At 43.2% G+C, this 16,795-nt stretch overlaps 1 protein-coding gene across 2 annotated transcripts in view; it reads right to left on the bottom strand.

Moving 5' to 3' along the window:
• LOC126259294 (atrial natriuretic peptide receptor 1-like) overlaps window positions 1-16,795 on the bottom strand; it is a 1,315,450-nt gene that overhangs the window by 571,854 nt on the left and 726,801 nt on the right. For both annotated transcript variants that reach the window (XM_049955955.1, XM_049955954.1), the window contains exon 6: window positions 4,214-4,352. In XM_049955955.1, the coding sequence (XP_049811912.1) occupies window positions 4,214-4,352 (139 nt within the window). The remainder of the gene's footprint in view (window positions 1-4,213; window positions 4,353-16,795) is intronic.

Genomic DNA, 16,795 nt, shown 5'->3' on the forward strand with positions numbered 1-16,795 from the left:
TATATCTTCCAACGGGAGATCAGTTTGTTGAGACCGTCACTGCAGACTGTTTGCTGATGCAGCCGCAACCTCACCTCTGCTTGCACCTCTTCATCACTATCAAATTGAAGTCCTCGAAGGTGTCCTTTAAGATTTGGAAACAGATGAAAATCGGATAGCGCCATGTCGGAACTGTGTGAAGGATGGTCGATGACAGAGAACCAGGGGCGTCGGACTGTTGCAAATGTCGCAGCCCTCGTGAGGGGTCGGGTATTGTCATGCTGAAGGAAAGGGTGCGCCACGTGTGGACGAACTCACCCACGGTTAGCAACTCGATTAAATCGCGCTGTTTCTCAGGTACCGACATGGTCATGTCAGACACTCTGCAATTCGGTGCCCTATAGCGGCAGAGGGTTGAAAATTTACACATGAAGAATAAAGATGTAGAATGTTCATAAAGTGCATTTTACTTAAAAAGCTTTACGACTAGCACTTAGTCGCTATCTACACTACTGGCATTAAAATTGCTACAGACGCGAAATTCAACCGACAGGCAGAAGATGCTGTGATATGCAAATGATTAGCTTTTCAGAGCATTCACACAAGGCTGGCGTCGGTGGCGACACCTACAACGTGCTGACATGAGGAAAGTTTCCAACCGATTTCTCATACACAAACAGCAGTTGACCAGCGTTGCCTTGTGAAACGTTGTTGTGATGCCTCGTGTAAGGAGAAGAAATGCGTACCATCACGTTTCCGACTTTGATAAAGGTCGGATTGTAGCCTATCGCGATTGCTGTTTATCGTATCGTGACATTGCTACTCGCGTTGATCGAGATTCAATGACTGTTATCAGAATATGGAATCGGTGGGTTCAGGAGGGTAATACGGAACGCCGTGCTGGATCCCAACGGCCCCGTATCACTAGCAGTCGAGACGACAGGCATCTTATCCGCATGGATCGTGCAGCGACGTCTCGATCCCTGAGTCAACAGATGGGGACGTTTGCAAGACAACAACCATCTGCACGCACAGTACGACGACGTTTGCAGTAGCATGGACTATCAGCTCGGAGACAAGGGCTGCATCACAGACAGGAGCGCCGGCGATGGTGTACTCAACGATGAATCTGGGTGCACGAATGGCAAAATGTCATTATTTCGGATGAATCCAGGTTCTGTTTACAGCATCATGATGGTCGCATCCGTGTTTGGCGTCATCGCGGTGAACGCACATTGGAAGCGTGTATTCGTCATAGCCATACTGGCGTATCACCCGGCGTCATGGTATGGGGTGCCATTGGTTACACGTCTCGGTCACCTCTTGTTCGCACTGACGGCACATTGAACAGTGGACGTTACATTTGAGATGTGTTATGACCCGTGGCTCTACCCTTCATTCGATCCCTGCGAAACCCTACATTTTAGCATGATAATGTACGACCGCCTGTTGCAGGTCCTGTACGGGCCTTTCTGGATACAGAAAATGTTCGACTGTTGCCCTGGCCAGCACATTCTCCAGATCTCTCACCAACTGAAAGCGCCTGGTCAATGGTGGCCGCGCAACTGGCTCGTGACAATACGCCAGTCACTACTCTTGATGAACTGTGGTATCGTGTTGAAGCTGCTTGGGCAGCTGTACCTGTACACCCCATCCAAGCTCTGTCTGACTCAATGCCCAGGCGTATCAAGGCCGTTATTACGGCCAGAGGTGGTTGTTCTGTATACTGATTTCTCAGGATGTATGTACCCAAATTGCGTGAAAATGTAATCACATATCAGTTCTAGTATAATATATTTGTCCAATGAATACCCGTTTATCATCTGCATTTCTTCTTGGTGTAGCAATTTTAATGGCCAGTAGTGTAACTACACGACTAACTTGACCAGACTATAAATTTAATTTCTCCATATAATCAGCATATAAAACATACGGGCAGCACAGTAATCCTAGATTGTGTTTTCTGCACAATCCGTGGATTTGCCAAGAGGCGGCGCGAACATAGATTCAGTGATTGCAAGCAATCGCGGCTTTTAAATTCTCGACCAATCGAACAAGAGTTAGCGTGAATGCCGTTTTCACGGTCGTTATAATATCGGGTGATTATAATTAAACTTTACTTCTTTAATATGTCATAACACGGAAACTAATTACCGTACGAGTGCCAAACTTGGTAGCATTAATGTCCAGAGTATGGGGTGCATGATGTCTATGCGTCACAGCCCCACGGTCCAGTTCAACTACAGTCACCAGAGGCCGTTGTCGGTCATTGTGATTCATAATCACAACCTGACCAGTCCCAGGGTATTTTTCGACGTGTCATCATAGCTTGGATAAAAGGAGCAGGGCGTTATTGGTGAAGGTCTATTATCAAAACAACAGTAACGCTGCAGCTGCACTTCGAGAATATCGCCGGCTGAAAGGATTATGGAAGGGTCGTCTTCCTCCCCCCTCCCCCCCCCCGCCCCCGCCCACATGCTTTGCGGAGCATGATGAAGCAGTTCGAATCAAGTGGAGAACTGGGTTTCGCTCCGCGAAGAGGCCGACGACCGGTTGCACCACAGGTGGTTGATGGATTCGCTGTTGCTATGGCAGACAACGCTGCACGCAGTTCCCGATCGTCAGGCAGTGTGCGTGCTGTGTCACGACAGTTGAATATCCCATGCTCCACTGTACGGGAGGTGCTTCGAAGCATTCTAAAATGGTATCCGTACAAGATCTCACTCCCTGTGATTTCTGGTTGTGAGGCTACCTGAAGGACAGGAATTACCAGGGGAACATTCAGACATATGCTGATCTGAAGCGCAGCATATGAAGTAAGGTAGCCAGTTTATGTACGGACGTGCTTCTTTCTGCTGTGCAGAATACAATCCTGCTCTTTCAGACTCTTCTGGACACTGATGGAGTGCCATATTGCGCCCCTTTGTAGCAGTTATGGTATGATGTAACGTAGCGGCACATTAAAAGTGTTTCGGTTGGATTGATTCTGTATTATTTCTCTTCACCATATCTGCGACATTAATGCTACCGAGTTTGGTACTCGCACGGTAATTATTTTCTGTGTGACAACGTGTAAAATAGGGAATGTTTAATTACAAACAACCGGTACTACAATTTTTTTTTTTTGCAATAGTATTTACCAACTAGTATCACGTAAACAACTTCAGTACCTCTTCTTCCTTTGTTGTTGTTTCCTATTTTTCCAGTATTCCCTCATTTTCTCCCCATGAAGTCTCTTCCTTTCTCCTGTCCATGTTGTTCCCGATTTTTTATTTCTTCCGGTTTGAAAGCCTTCCAAATTTAGTATTTTGTTTTTAAAACAGTTTCTTTCTGCTATTTCTGATTCTTTGATGTTGTTTCTTTAAAGATCTTTTCTTACTTCTGTAATCCTATTGTCGATTTCCTCTTCCAGAAATATAGGAGTATTTATTTTGTTAGTCTATTTCCATCCATTCGGTAGAGATATCCTAAAGAGGCTTATCTTCGTTTGGCCATTATTTAAGATATTTTCTCTATATTTTTGTAGATCTCCTCATTACTTCTTATTTTTCAACTATCTGCAGTTTTCATTGCACCAATTATTTTTCTAATAATCCTTCTTTCCAGTACCTCTAGTTTGTCCATCTTATAGTTCATCGTTAGGCATTCAAATCCATATAAACATTCTGGTCGTACCATTGTGGTGTAGTGTTTTAGTTTTGTTTTTCTAGATATACATTTCTTGTTGTAAATATTTTTGGTCAAACCATATGCTCTTTCCATTTTGTTAATTCTTACATCTATTTATTTTATTATTTTTTTTTATCAAACTGAAGTACATGTACCCAGTGAACAAAATGGTCCTAAATGACGATCCAGACAGAGCTTTTTTTCTTTTTTTCCAAACAACGCTGCATGAGTGTCCACCTCTCACACACGTATCTGCTTGCGATGCACTGAGCTGGAGAGGCCGTCACGACACTGACCAACCTTACCGAGAAAAGTAAACTGAGCGTGGGCATTGATCAGGCTCAACGACCTTCTTGCTTTGAGAGAATCGTTACTAGAAGAGGGTAAACCTCTGTTTATCTGGGCATATTTATCTTCTAAATTAGCATGAGCTAGATATACCTCTATGCATGTCCCCAATATCGTGTTAATTAATAAAGCGACGAAAAGTTTGTAACAAGCTCATATGTCAAGTTAGCCACTTGTCAGCGCTAGGCGGGGAGCCAGGGCAGTGGTTGGTACTTACACGTGTCCGGACAGAGGGAGTTGTCGAACCCGCAGACGGGTACGTCGAGCGGCGGCTCGGTGCGGCCTCCCGCCCAGTGGATGGACTTGCCCGGCACGTACTCCAACTGCCGGTTCGCTCCGATGTAGTAGGCCACCGTCTGCAACGGAGAAAACGACTACTGTGGCAGCTCGGAATCCAATTAAAATTACATCCATTACAGGACCTCTTTGATGAAGCGATTTCTGTGGTTCTTTTGCATGTTGCACTGTTCCACTGGGCATCCTTGCCTTACACCCCTCCTTATTTTTGCTTTCTGCTTCACACCATTCACTTCCATATCTGCTACCTGCCTTTTATACAGGTTCCAGATTAATCTTCTGTCCCTCCAATCAAGAAGGAAATAAATCTTGATTGGAGGGACACAAGATTAATCTGGAACCTGTATAAAAGACAGGAAGCAGAGGTAGAAGTGAATGGTGTGAAGAAGAAAGCAAAAATAAGGATGGGAGTAAGGCAAGGATGCCCATTATCACCATATTTGTTCAACATATTTGTTGGAAAAAGAATTGAAAAATTGAAAAGAATAACCAAAGGAATTAAAATTAAAATGTTCAAATGTGTGTGAAATCTTAAGGGACTTAACTGCGGAGGTCACCAGTCCCTAAGCTTATACACTACCTAACCTAAATTATCCTATGGACAAACACACACATCCTTGCCCAAGGGAGGACTAGAATCTCCGCCGGGACCAGCCGCACAGTCAATTAAAATTAACGGGGAACAAATACACTGTATCCATTTTGCAGATGATGTAGTAGTACCTGCTGGCTCAGTAAAGGAAATTGAGTTCATGTTGCTAAAATTAGCCAAAATCCTAATAGAATTTAATCTAAAAATAAATCAGAAGAAAACACAAACTAGGTAGTAGGGTAGACAAAAGAAAATGGTAAAGTTAATATTAAACTAGAAGATGATGTTCTAGAGCAGGTTGAGAACTTCGGTTATTTGGGGAGCACAATCACTGACGGCAATAAATGTATCACAGAGATAAAGAGAATAATAGCCTTGGCATAGGGAGCTTTCCAAAATAAAAGACAATCATATGAGCCTGGAAAGTAGGTAAAAGTTTGCCAAAACTTTTGTCTGGAGTGTCTTAACATAGGGATGTGAAGCGTGGGCACTGGGAAAGGCAGGGAAAAAGAGACTGGAAGCAATGGAAATGTGGATATGGAGAAGAATGACGAAAAGAAGCTGAGTAGATAGAAAAAGTAATGAACAGGTCTTAGGAGAAGTGAATTAGAACCGAACGCTACTAAATTATATAGGAAGAAGAAAATCAAAAATGATAGAGATCATAATGAGACACAACCAGTTCCTAAAGAATGTGTTTGAAGGAAAAGTTTCATTGGAAAACCAAGAGGTAGGCCAAGAGCAATGTATTTTAATAACATCAAAGAAGATATGGGGATAAAATCGTATGAAGAATTGAAGATATGACAATGGAGGGAGGGACGTGGCTAAATCGACAAGGCCTAGCCTTTAGTTTATGATGACGATGATGATCATGACTGTCGACTTGATGCAAGTATTACCCTTCTGCAATATCTACCATGAGATGTTGTCCTCCTCGTGGATTAAGTCGGCCCATACAACGTTATGCCCCCCCCCCTCCCCTCCTCCTACCCACTCATAACAGTTGGACCACCGGAACGGTGTTGTTCGACAGTATTCCTCACCTTTCGCTACGTGAGCACGTCCGGTATTGCTCAAGGTGATAGTTTCTGTGTTCCAAGTGTTACAGTATGGGGAGGCATGATGATGTGAGGTCGTACTGACCTCCAGATAATTGAACGTGATGTTCTCACGGGTGAACGTTATGGTGACACTGTACCTCTTCCTCACATTCCACTTTTCAGGGATTCATTCGACCCTGACTTCATTTTTATGGATGTCAATGCGCGATAGCATCAGGCAGCGTACGTGGTGGAGCTCTAGGAACGAGAGGGTGTTCGGCGATTGGGCTGACCTGCCCGCTCCCCCGACGTTAATGCCATCGATCGCGTGTGGAGTGCGTTTAGGCAGACGTGTTACAGCAAGTCTACATGAACCAACGACCATCCGTCAGACGTCGACCGCACTTGTGAAGAATGGAACGCCCTGTTACAGCAGCTCCTTACCAAACCTACCGCCAGCATGGGAGCACGACACGGAGTATGTACTGCCATCCGTGGTGATCCCACACATCCTATTAATAACTACGTCAGCTCTTCTGTAATATCCAGATCACGATTAAGAACCGCGGTGACTCACTGTAATTACTGTCTTTGAATAAGAGTGTCATTTGTGACTGTGTCATTGGATATTTGCTTCAGTTCCAAATGGGTCAAATGGCTCTGAGCACTATGGGACTCAACTGCTGTGGTCATAAGTCCGCTAGAACTTAGAACTACTTAAACCTAACTAACCTAGGACAGCACACAACACCCAGCCATCACGAGGCAGAGAAAATCCCTGACCCCGCCGGGAATCGAACCCGGGAACCCGGGCGTGGGAAGCGACAACGCCACCGCACGACCACGAGAAGCGGGCGCTTAAGTTCTCATCTGTACTTTAATGTATCAGTTCTCTCTACGTACGGGCCAAGTTTCATCGAGCTACATTTCTTGACAGTGACACAGCTACATCATCATCCGCATCAACACTCCGTAAGCCACGTGACTGTGAGTGGCGGAGGGGCGCTTCTGGCAGCACTAACTGATACCTCCTACCCCGTTCCACTTGCGAATGCTGCATGGGAATAATAACTGTCGGTAGGCCTCTGTATTAGCTCTAATTTATGAAATTTTTTCATCGTGGTCATTTCGCGAGATGTATGTGGGAGCTGGATTCCGGAAACAGCGATCGTGTGAGACCCAACTCGCTTTATTTGTTCATGAGACCCATAAAATATTAGATACAGGCTCCCAGGTAGATGCCATTTTCCTTGACTTACGGAAGGCGTTCGATACAGTTCCGCACTGCCGCCTGATAAACAAAGTAAGAGCCTACGGAATATCAGACCAGCTGTGTGGCTGGATTGAAGAGTTTTTAGCAAACAGAACACAGCATGTTGTTCTCAATGGAGAGACGTCTACAGACGTTAAAGTAACCTCTGGCGTGCCACAGGGGAGTGTTATGGGACCACTGCTTTTCAGAATATATATAAATGACCTACTAGATATTGTAGAAAGTCCCATGCGGATTTTCGCGGATGATGCTGTAGTATACAGAGAAGTTGCAGCATTAGAAAATTGCAGCGAAATGCAGGAAGATCTGCAGCGGATAGGCACTTGGTGCAGGGCGTGGCAACTGACCCTTAACATAGACAAATGTATTGTATTGCGAATAGATAGAAAGATGGATCCTTTATTGTATGATTATACGACAGCGGAACAAACACTGGTAGCAGTTACTTCTGTAAAATATCTGGGAGTATGCGTAAGGAACGATTTGAAGTGGAATGATCATATAAAATTAATTGTTGGTAACGCGGGTGCCAGGTTGAGATTAATTGGGAGAGTCCTTAGAAAATGTAGTCCATCAACAAAGGAGGTGGCTTACAAAACACTCGTTCGACCTACACTTGAGTATTGCTCATCAGTGTGGGATCCGTACCAGGTCGGGTTGACAGAGGAGATAGAGAAGATCCAAAGAAGAGCGGCGCGTTTCGTCACAGGGTTATTTGGTAAGCGTGATAGCGTTACGGAGATGTTTATCAAACTCAAGTGGCAGACTCTGTAAAGGAGGCGCTCTGCATCGCGGTGTAGCTCGCAAGGTTTCGAGAGGGTGCATTTCCGTATGAGGTATCGAATATGTTGCTTCCCCCTACTTATACCTTCCGAGGAGATCATGAATGTAAAATTAGAGAGATTCGAGAGCGCACGGAGGCTTTCCGGCAGTCGTTCTTCCCGCGAACCATACGCGACTGGAACAGGAAAGGGAAGTAATGACAGTGGCACATAAAGTGTCCTCCGCCACACACCGTTGGGTGGTTTGCGGAGTATAAATGTAGATGTAGATGTAGACGTAGGAAGTAATATGTTTTCCGACTCTTCCTGGAAAGCAGTCTCTCGAAATTTCTATAGCAAACCTTTACGTGATGCACAACGTCTCTGTTGTAAAGTCTGCCACTGGGGTTTGTTTAGCATCTCGGTAACTCTGCCGCTATTAGGTACATCTTCTCTCTCTTTTCTGTCAGTCCTACCTGTCAGGGGTTCCAGTTTGATGAACAGTTACTCAAGAATCTGTCGAACAAGCACCTTGTAAGACACTTCTTTCGTGGATGAGTTAAATTTCCTTTCGATTCTTCCTATGAATTTCAATCTGTCGTCTGCTTTTCCTACTGTTTGCTTGATGTGGTCATTCCACTTAAGGTCACTCTGGACAGTTTCTCCTAGATATTTTTTATTTTATTTATTTATTTATTGTTCCGTGGGACCAAATTAAGGAGAAATCTCCATGGTCATGGAACGAGTCAATACATGAAATTATAACACGATATTAGAAACAGATAAAATGAAATATAGAAAAAAAAAACATATTCAGGTGACAAGTCATAAGTTTAAATGAAGACAATCAACAATGTAACACTGGAATTTGCTTAATTTTTTAGCTCTTCCAGGAGCTCCTCGACAGAATAGAAGGAGTGAGCCATGAGGAAACTCTTCAGTTTAGACTTAAAAGAGTTTGGGCTACTGCTAAGATTTTTGAGTTCTTGTGGTAGCTTATTGAAAATGGATGCAGCAGAATACTGCACTCCTTTCTGCACAAGAGTCAAGGAACTGCATTCTACATGCAGATTTGATTTCTGCCTAGTATTAACTGAGTGAAAGCTGCTAACTCTTGGGAATAGGCTAATATTGCTAACAACAAACGACATTAAAGAAAATATATACTGTGAGGGCAATGTCAGAATTCCCAGATTTTTGAATAGGGGTCGACAAGAGGTTCTCGAACTTACACCACATATAGCTCGAACAGCCCGTTTTTGAGCCAAAAATACCCTTTTTGAATCAGAAGAATTACCCCAAAAAATAATACCATACGACATAAGCGTATGAAAATATGCGAAGTAGACTACTTTTCGTGTTGAAGTGTCACTTATTTCAGATACTGTTCTAATGGTAAATAAAGCAGCATTTAGTTTCTGAACAAGATCCTGAACATGGGCTTTCCACAACAGCTTACTATCTATCCGTACGCCTAGGAACTTGAACTGTTCCGTCTCGCTTATAACATGCCCATTCTGTCTGATTAAAATGTCAGTTCTTGTTGAATTGTGAGTTAGAAACTGTAAAAACTGAGTCTTACTGTGATTTAGCATCAAATTATTTTCCACAAGCCACGAACTTATTTCATGAACTAAATTATTTGTTACTGTTTCAATATTACACACAACATCCTTCACTATCAAGCTGGTGTCATCAGCAAACAGAAATATTTTTGAATCACCTGTAATACTAGAAGGCATATCATTTATATAAATAAGAAACAGCAGTGGCCCCAGCACCGACCCTTGGGGAACGCCCCACTTAACAGTGCCCCATTGGGACTGAACATCACTACCACTCTCAATATTGCGGAGAATTACCCTCTGCTTTCTGTTCTTAAAGTAAGAGGCGAACCAATTGTAAGCTACTCCCCTTACTCCATAATGGTCCAACTTCTGCAGTAATATTTTGTGGTCAACACAGTCAAAAGCCTTCGTTAAATCAAAGAAAACACCTAGCGTTCGCAACCTTTTATTTAATCCGTCGAAAACCTCACAGAGAAAAGAGAATATAGCATTTTCAGTTGTTAAACCATTTCTAAAACCAAACTGAACATTTGACAGCAAATTATGTGAATTTAAATGCTCCAGTAACTTTGTATATACATCCTTCTCGATAACTTTAGCAAACACCGATGGCATAGAAATAGGTCTAAAATTGTCAACATTATCAATGTCTCCCTTTTTATAAAGTGGCTTCACTACCGAGTATTTTAATCGATCAGGAAACCGACCACTCCTAAAGGAAAAGTTACAGATATGGCTAAGTACTGGGCTAACATACATAGAACAATACTTCAGTATTCTGCTAGATACCCCGTCATATCCATGAGAGTTCTTGGTCTTTAGTGATTTAATTATTAACTCAATCTCCCTCTTGTCAGTATCATGGAGGAGCATTTCAGGTAACAGTCTCGGAACACTTTTTTCTAAGAGCGCTATATGATTCCCTGTTGGAATTAGGTTTCTATTTAGTTCACCTGCTATATTCAGAAAGTGATTATTAAATACTGTACATATATGCGACTTATCAGTAACACGGGCATTCCCACTACGCACTGATTCTATATCCTCGACCTGTCTCTGCAGACCAGCAACTTCCTTTACGACTGACCATATGGTTTTAATTTTATCCTGAGACTTAGCTATTCTATCTGCATACCACATACTTTTTGCCTTCCTAATAACATTTTTAAGTACCTTACAATACTGTTTGTAATGGGCTGCTGCATTTAGATTTTGACTGTTTCTAACGTTTTGATATAATTGCCACTTTGTTCTACAAGATATTCTTATCCCTCTAGTCAGCCACCCAGGCTGCCTGTTTGTGCTAGTACCCTGTTTTAAACGTTGTAACGGAAAGCAACTTTCAAAGAGCATGAGAAAGGTCTTTAGAAAAGCATTATATTTATCGTTTACTGTCTCAGCGCTATAAACATCTTGCCACTCTTGTCCCTTTATAAGCTTTACAAAGGTCTCTACAGCAACCGGATCAGCTTTCCTGAACAGCTGATGACTATATTTAACACGAGTTGCAGCATAAAAATCTTTTAAAGTTAAAATTTGCGCATCATGATCTGAAAGGCCATTCACCTTTTTTCTAACAGAATGCCCTTCTAGTAATGAGGAATGAACAAAAATGTTGTCTATGGTTGTTCTACTGTTCCCTTGCACTCTCGTTGGAAAGAATACGGTTTGCATAAGATTATATGAATTAAAGAGGTCTACCAGCATCCTCTTCCTTGCACAATCACTTATACAATTAATATTGAAGTCACCACATATAACTAACTTTTTGTATTTCCTATAAAGTGAACCAAGAACCTCCTCTAGCTTTAGCAAAAATGCTGTGAAATCGGAGTCTGGGGATCTATAAATAACAACAGTTACAAGTTTAACTCCGTTAAATTTAACCACACCTGCACAACATTCAAACACCTTTTCAGTGCAGTACTTTGAAACATCAATTGACTCAAATGCGATGCCGTTTTTCACATACATGGCTACTCCCCCACACCGCAAAGAGCTCCTCGAAAAGCAGCCAGCCAACCTGTATCCTGGTAAAGGAAGCCTCTGAATTATCTCCTTATTTAAGAAGTGTTCAGATATACCAATAATTTCAGAGTCAACATCTATAAGCAGTTCACTAACTTTATCCCTAATACCTTGTATATTTTGATGAAATATACTAATTCCCTCATTACTCGGATACCTAAGCTTTGTCAAAAGTGATTCCCTTGTTAGAGAGACTTCCCTTAAGCAGGAATACCTATCAGCTGACTTCAATCTAAAAAAGGTGCAGCTCTAACACACACTACTGCAGGAATTTTCCCATGAGTGATCCCACCAACCCCACCTATGCTGTCACCTATAAGCTTTGCCAACCTCCCCTTCCCATACCTGTTGAGGTGCAGGCCGTGTCTAGTGAAACCCGTCCTGCTGATAGACTCCACCGACACCACTGAAATGTGACCCATACTTTCTGTCATCAGCGCACCCCCAAGTCTCATGTTATTACGCCTGACGGCTGTATTACGGTCAATACTGCTTAAAGCAATCTGTCTTCGAGAGTTGGACTATGACTAGAAAACAAGAGAGTAGGGTACAATTCAGTGAAATGAAGTTCCTGAGAAGTATGCTAGGGAAGACGAGGAGAGACAGAGTGAAAAATGAAGATGTTGGGAAGGAAATTTGAGCGGAGAAGTTGACTGAGAAAACTGAAAAGAAGAGATTAAAATGGTTTGGACATGTGAAGAGGATGGAAGAGGGAAAAATACGAAGAAGGATGATGGAGTTCAAGACGGTGGGCAAGAGGCCAAGAGGAAGACCAAGAACAAGATGGGTTGATACAATAAAGATGAGTTTAAGAAGGAAAAACCTGCTATGGAAGCAGAGACAGAAATGAATGGTTTGAAGAAGAAAGCAGAAATAAGGAGGGAAGTAAGGCAAGGATGCCCAAGAATGGCGGAAAGACCGAGTAAAGTGGCGAAGTACCATTGATACGCCAACCCGACCTGATGTTGCATAGAGGGGAAAACAAGACCATGATGATGAAACGATGATGATGATGATGTCACCGATTGTGTAGTTGGACCGTAGTAGACATCTCTTCCCATGTATGCGCAGAATATTTCATTTATTTACCTTCTGGATCAACAGCCAGAGCCTGGAACATTCTCCGGTCTTTCATAGGTCATTTTCCAAATCGATACTGTCTTTAGGCGTTGCTACTTTCTTTTAGACGACCACATCATCTGCAGCCAGTCTTAAAGAGCTTCCAGCGCTTTCTACTAGATCATTTGTGAATAGTAACGGCCCTGTCACACTTCCTTGGGGTATTCCGGTAATTATCTGCACCTCTGTAGATTTTGTATCGTTGAGAGTGACACTTTTAAGTCCTGTCTGCAAAGATGTCCTGAATCCGGTCGCAAACTTGATCGGATACTCGGTAAGCTCCTTTTTTTCACTAAACGGCAGAGCGGGAAGGTTTCAAATGCCTTCCTGGAGTCAAGAAACACGCTTTCAGCCAGTGCGCCGTTGTCTGCTGCGCTATGGATCTCGTGGAGGAACACAGTGAGCTTCGCAGTATCTCTGTTTGCGGAATCCAAGTTGATTTTTATGGAGGAGATTTTCCTTCTCCAAGAACGTCATAATTCTTGATCATAAAAGCATGTTCCATAGTTCTACAACAGATTGACGCCAACGATATACGACTACGATTATGTGCATCCGCCCTAAGACCCTTCTTGAAAATGTGGAATGATCTACGTTTTTTTTTCCAGTTGTTATGTTGCCTTCGTTGCTAACTACGATGAGCTGCGTCTAGAAAGGTACTTAGTTCTTTAGCACAATATTTGTAAAATCATGCAGGTATCTCATCTGGTCCTCATGCCTTTCCATTATTAAGCGACTGAGCCTTCTATGCTATTCAGTGATTGGATATCTCCATATCTGCCATTTCTAAATTCGTATGATAAGTGAAAGGGGGAACTGCATTACGACTTTGCACGGTGAAATAATCTCGGAAGACCGAAAGTTACTATGCCCATAGGTTTTGAACACCAGAGTAGTTCAACACAATGCGAGCAGCTTCGTACGTTATTTTTCAGCACAAGTACACACAAAAGCAATGCACTTCTGCGCAACGAAACAGGACAAGCACCTTAGAGCTCATCAACGTGAAGTACACTGCATTGCATAGTCCTTACCGATTTGTTCCCTACTTCGTTACTTTTTTATCATAGTTTATCAATCTACCTATCGTACGCTACGTACAACTGCTTCTAACCGTAAGTCTTGGTACTACTATATCTGGGCCATGCTCGTGTGGGTGTCACGGGGAAGTTTGGCTCGTACTCCGCCTTCGCTGGCTCCTCTCACAACATGGGCCAAAGTCAGATTACGCCGTGTGCGCCGGAGCTGCCACGCCATTAGCTATAAGCCGACATGAAAAGAGAAGTCCTATCAGACGGAGCTAAGCAGCTGTCCGCCCGCCAGTAAGTCGCTGGAGCTGACAGAATCTGGAGGGAAGGCCAAGTGAGTTTCCTCTGCGCGAGCTCTTGATCCTGATGATTAATTTCGTTAACTGCGGAAGAAATCATAGCGTTCCAGAAATATCTTGACCTAAGTCAAATCAGGTCTAGTATCCTACAACATTGGAAGTCTTATCAATAACAGATATTTTCGTCGCTGTATATGTAATCTTCATAGGTGTATCAAGCCTAGCCACACCCTACTCGGCTGAAGGGCTGCATATGTTTCACAGTCACAGTTTTGTCTCCAAAAATGAGGGATTTTTTTGTAGAATTGCGGAACTGCGTGACAGTAAAACGAGCAAGACAGATTGTAAGATTACATGCATTCTGAAATTGCTCAGAACTACATTTCTACATGACCACTGAAATGTTAGTTGTTTTCTTTTCTTTGTGCGAAACAATTTATTTTTTGTGCTTGTCTGGAGTACATAAACGAGAAATTTTAATAATATGTAGCACAACGGCAAATGACAGAGACTACTGGCTTCAGGTAAGTAGCTTCTTATCTTCATCTTCACAACTCTTGAACGTTTATGAATTCTGGCAAAATTGTCTTCAAGAAGCAATGCTCAACAGGACGTCACAGCCACTGGCCTTAAGGATACTTGAAAATCGTCACAACAGCATAAATTTAAAGAATGTGAAAAGTGTATAGGATACATATGAAAAAAATTATTGACTGTTGCAAAATAAAAGAGAATAACTTATAAGACCATATGGTGGTGCTAAAATCCGTATCTCTACACATAACGTTCAGTGATATTAACCTTCGCAGTACCAAAAGAAAGGAAGTGGGAGCAGGCAAATGAATTTGTGTTTTTAATGTCCTCTCCCGAGCTGGCCGAAGTGGCCATGCGGTTCTAGGCGCTGCTGTCTGGAACCGTGAGACCGCTACGGTCGCAGGTTCGAATCCTGCCTCGGGCATGAATGTGTGTAATGTCCTTAAGTTAGTTAGGTTTAACTAGTTCTAAGTTCTAGGGGACTAATGACCTCAGAAGTTGAGTCCCATAGTGCTCAGAGCCATTTGAACCATTTTACCTCTCCCGATTGGTAGAACATGTTATTGAAATCATATTTACGCTGAAAAGAATGTGCTAAAAGATATTTTCATGTTGCCGGCCGGAGTGGCCGTGCGGTTCTAGGCGCTACAGTCTGGAACCGAGCGACTGCTACGGTCGCAGGTTCGAATCCTGCCTCGGGCATGGATGTGTGTGATGTCCTTAGGTCAGTTAGGTTTAATTAGTTCTAAGTTCTAGGCGACTGATGACCTCAGAAGTTAAGTCGCATAGTGCTCAGAGCCATTTGAGCCATATTTTCATGTTCTGGACCCAACTCACACATCACTGTCTCTTTAAAAACTATGTTATTAATATAAGTCAACAAAAACTAACAAATTTTGCTTTTTTTACATTTTTTAGGGTGGGCGTAAAGTACCTTGAGTTGTGGAAAATGGCTTGTTACAGCTTGGGTTAGTGTGACCACCATTATGTTCGACGTCAACGCGTGCAATAACCACTCCCAGACTGCCGTCGCAGCACTAGCAGTGGAACGTTTATACAGTTTGTTGAGGGGAGGGGGGCGGGGGGCGGGAGCGAGGAATTGAAATGGATTGATTTTCCGACGTCGAAAAGTCATGATCACTGGATTTCGGCCCAAGCGTAGAAGCATTTCCGAAACGACAGAGTCTGCAAACTGTTCACGTGCCGCCAGTGGTTAAAGCATATCGTGCGTGGCAAAATGATGCTCTCCAAAACCGGCGCCGAGGGAAATATGGTGCACCACAGGCCATAGATGACAGGTTTGAAAGACGGCCTTTGCGGAGACGGAGAGGGACGGAGAGGGAAGAGTAGGTGTGCAACTGTTGACCAACTTATCGTCCAGATGAACCGAGGGGCTACTGACAGCGCCTCCTCGACGACTGTCAGCCAACATTGCTCCGTATAGGCCTCCGCAGCATGTGGCTGGTCCATGCGTCCATGCTGACTGCTGTTCATCTGCAGTGAAGGCTGGAATTTGGATGACAATAGCGCATTTGAATATCCATTGAGTGGCTACAGGTGGTCTTTCCAGATGAATCACCTTTTATGCACCATTGGACAAATTGGCTTTGGTGTGTATGGCCCTGCAATTTTCGTTGGAAGGGTCCAGGCCGGAGAAGAGAGCGTTATGGTCTGGGAAATGTTTTCGGAACATTCTCTGGGTGATCTCGTCGTTTCCGAGGACACACTGGGTTAACACAACTGTGTACCTGTATTTGGGGATCATGTTCATCCCTACAAGCAGTTTGGTTTCACTCGGCATGATGCCATCTACCAGCAATGTGTCACACAGCAAACCCCTGATTTTAACCCGACAGAGAACCTGTGGAATCACTTCGATCGGGCTGATCACATCATGGTTCACCAACCGAGAACCTTGGCACAATTGGCCATGGCAATAGGTTCGGCATGACTCCACATCCCTGTTGGTACCTTCCAGAACCTCACTGGCTCTTTCACTCGGGATCCGTGCTGCAAAAAGTGATTATTCAGGCTTTTCATATGAGGTCAGATTAACGTGAATGGATCGTGTGCTATAATGGATGTATCAATGTATGAATGTACATTCAACATCGACTCCAAAACTACTGTGAAGGATTTCAACGAAACTTGGTACGAATATCAAATGGTTCAAATGGCTCTGAGCACTATGGGACTCAACTGCTGAGGTCATTAGTCCCCTAGAACTTAGAACTAGTTAAACCTAACTAACCTAAGG

This window comes from Schistocerca nitens, chromosome 5 (genome assembly GCF_023898315.1).
Source record: "Schistocerca nitens isolate TAMUIC-IGC-003100 chromosome 5, iqSchNite1.1, whole genome shotgun sequence".
In the NCBI taxonomy this organism is placed as follows: domain Eukaryota; kingdom Metazoa; phylum Arthropoda; class Insecta; order Orthoptera; family Acrididae; genus Schistocerca; species Schistocerca nitens.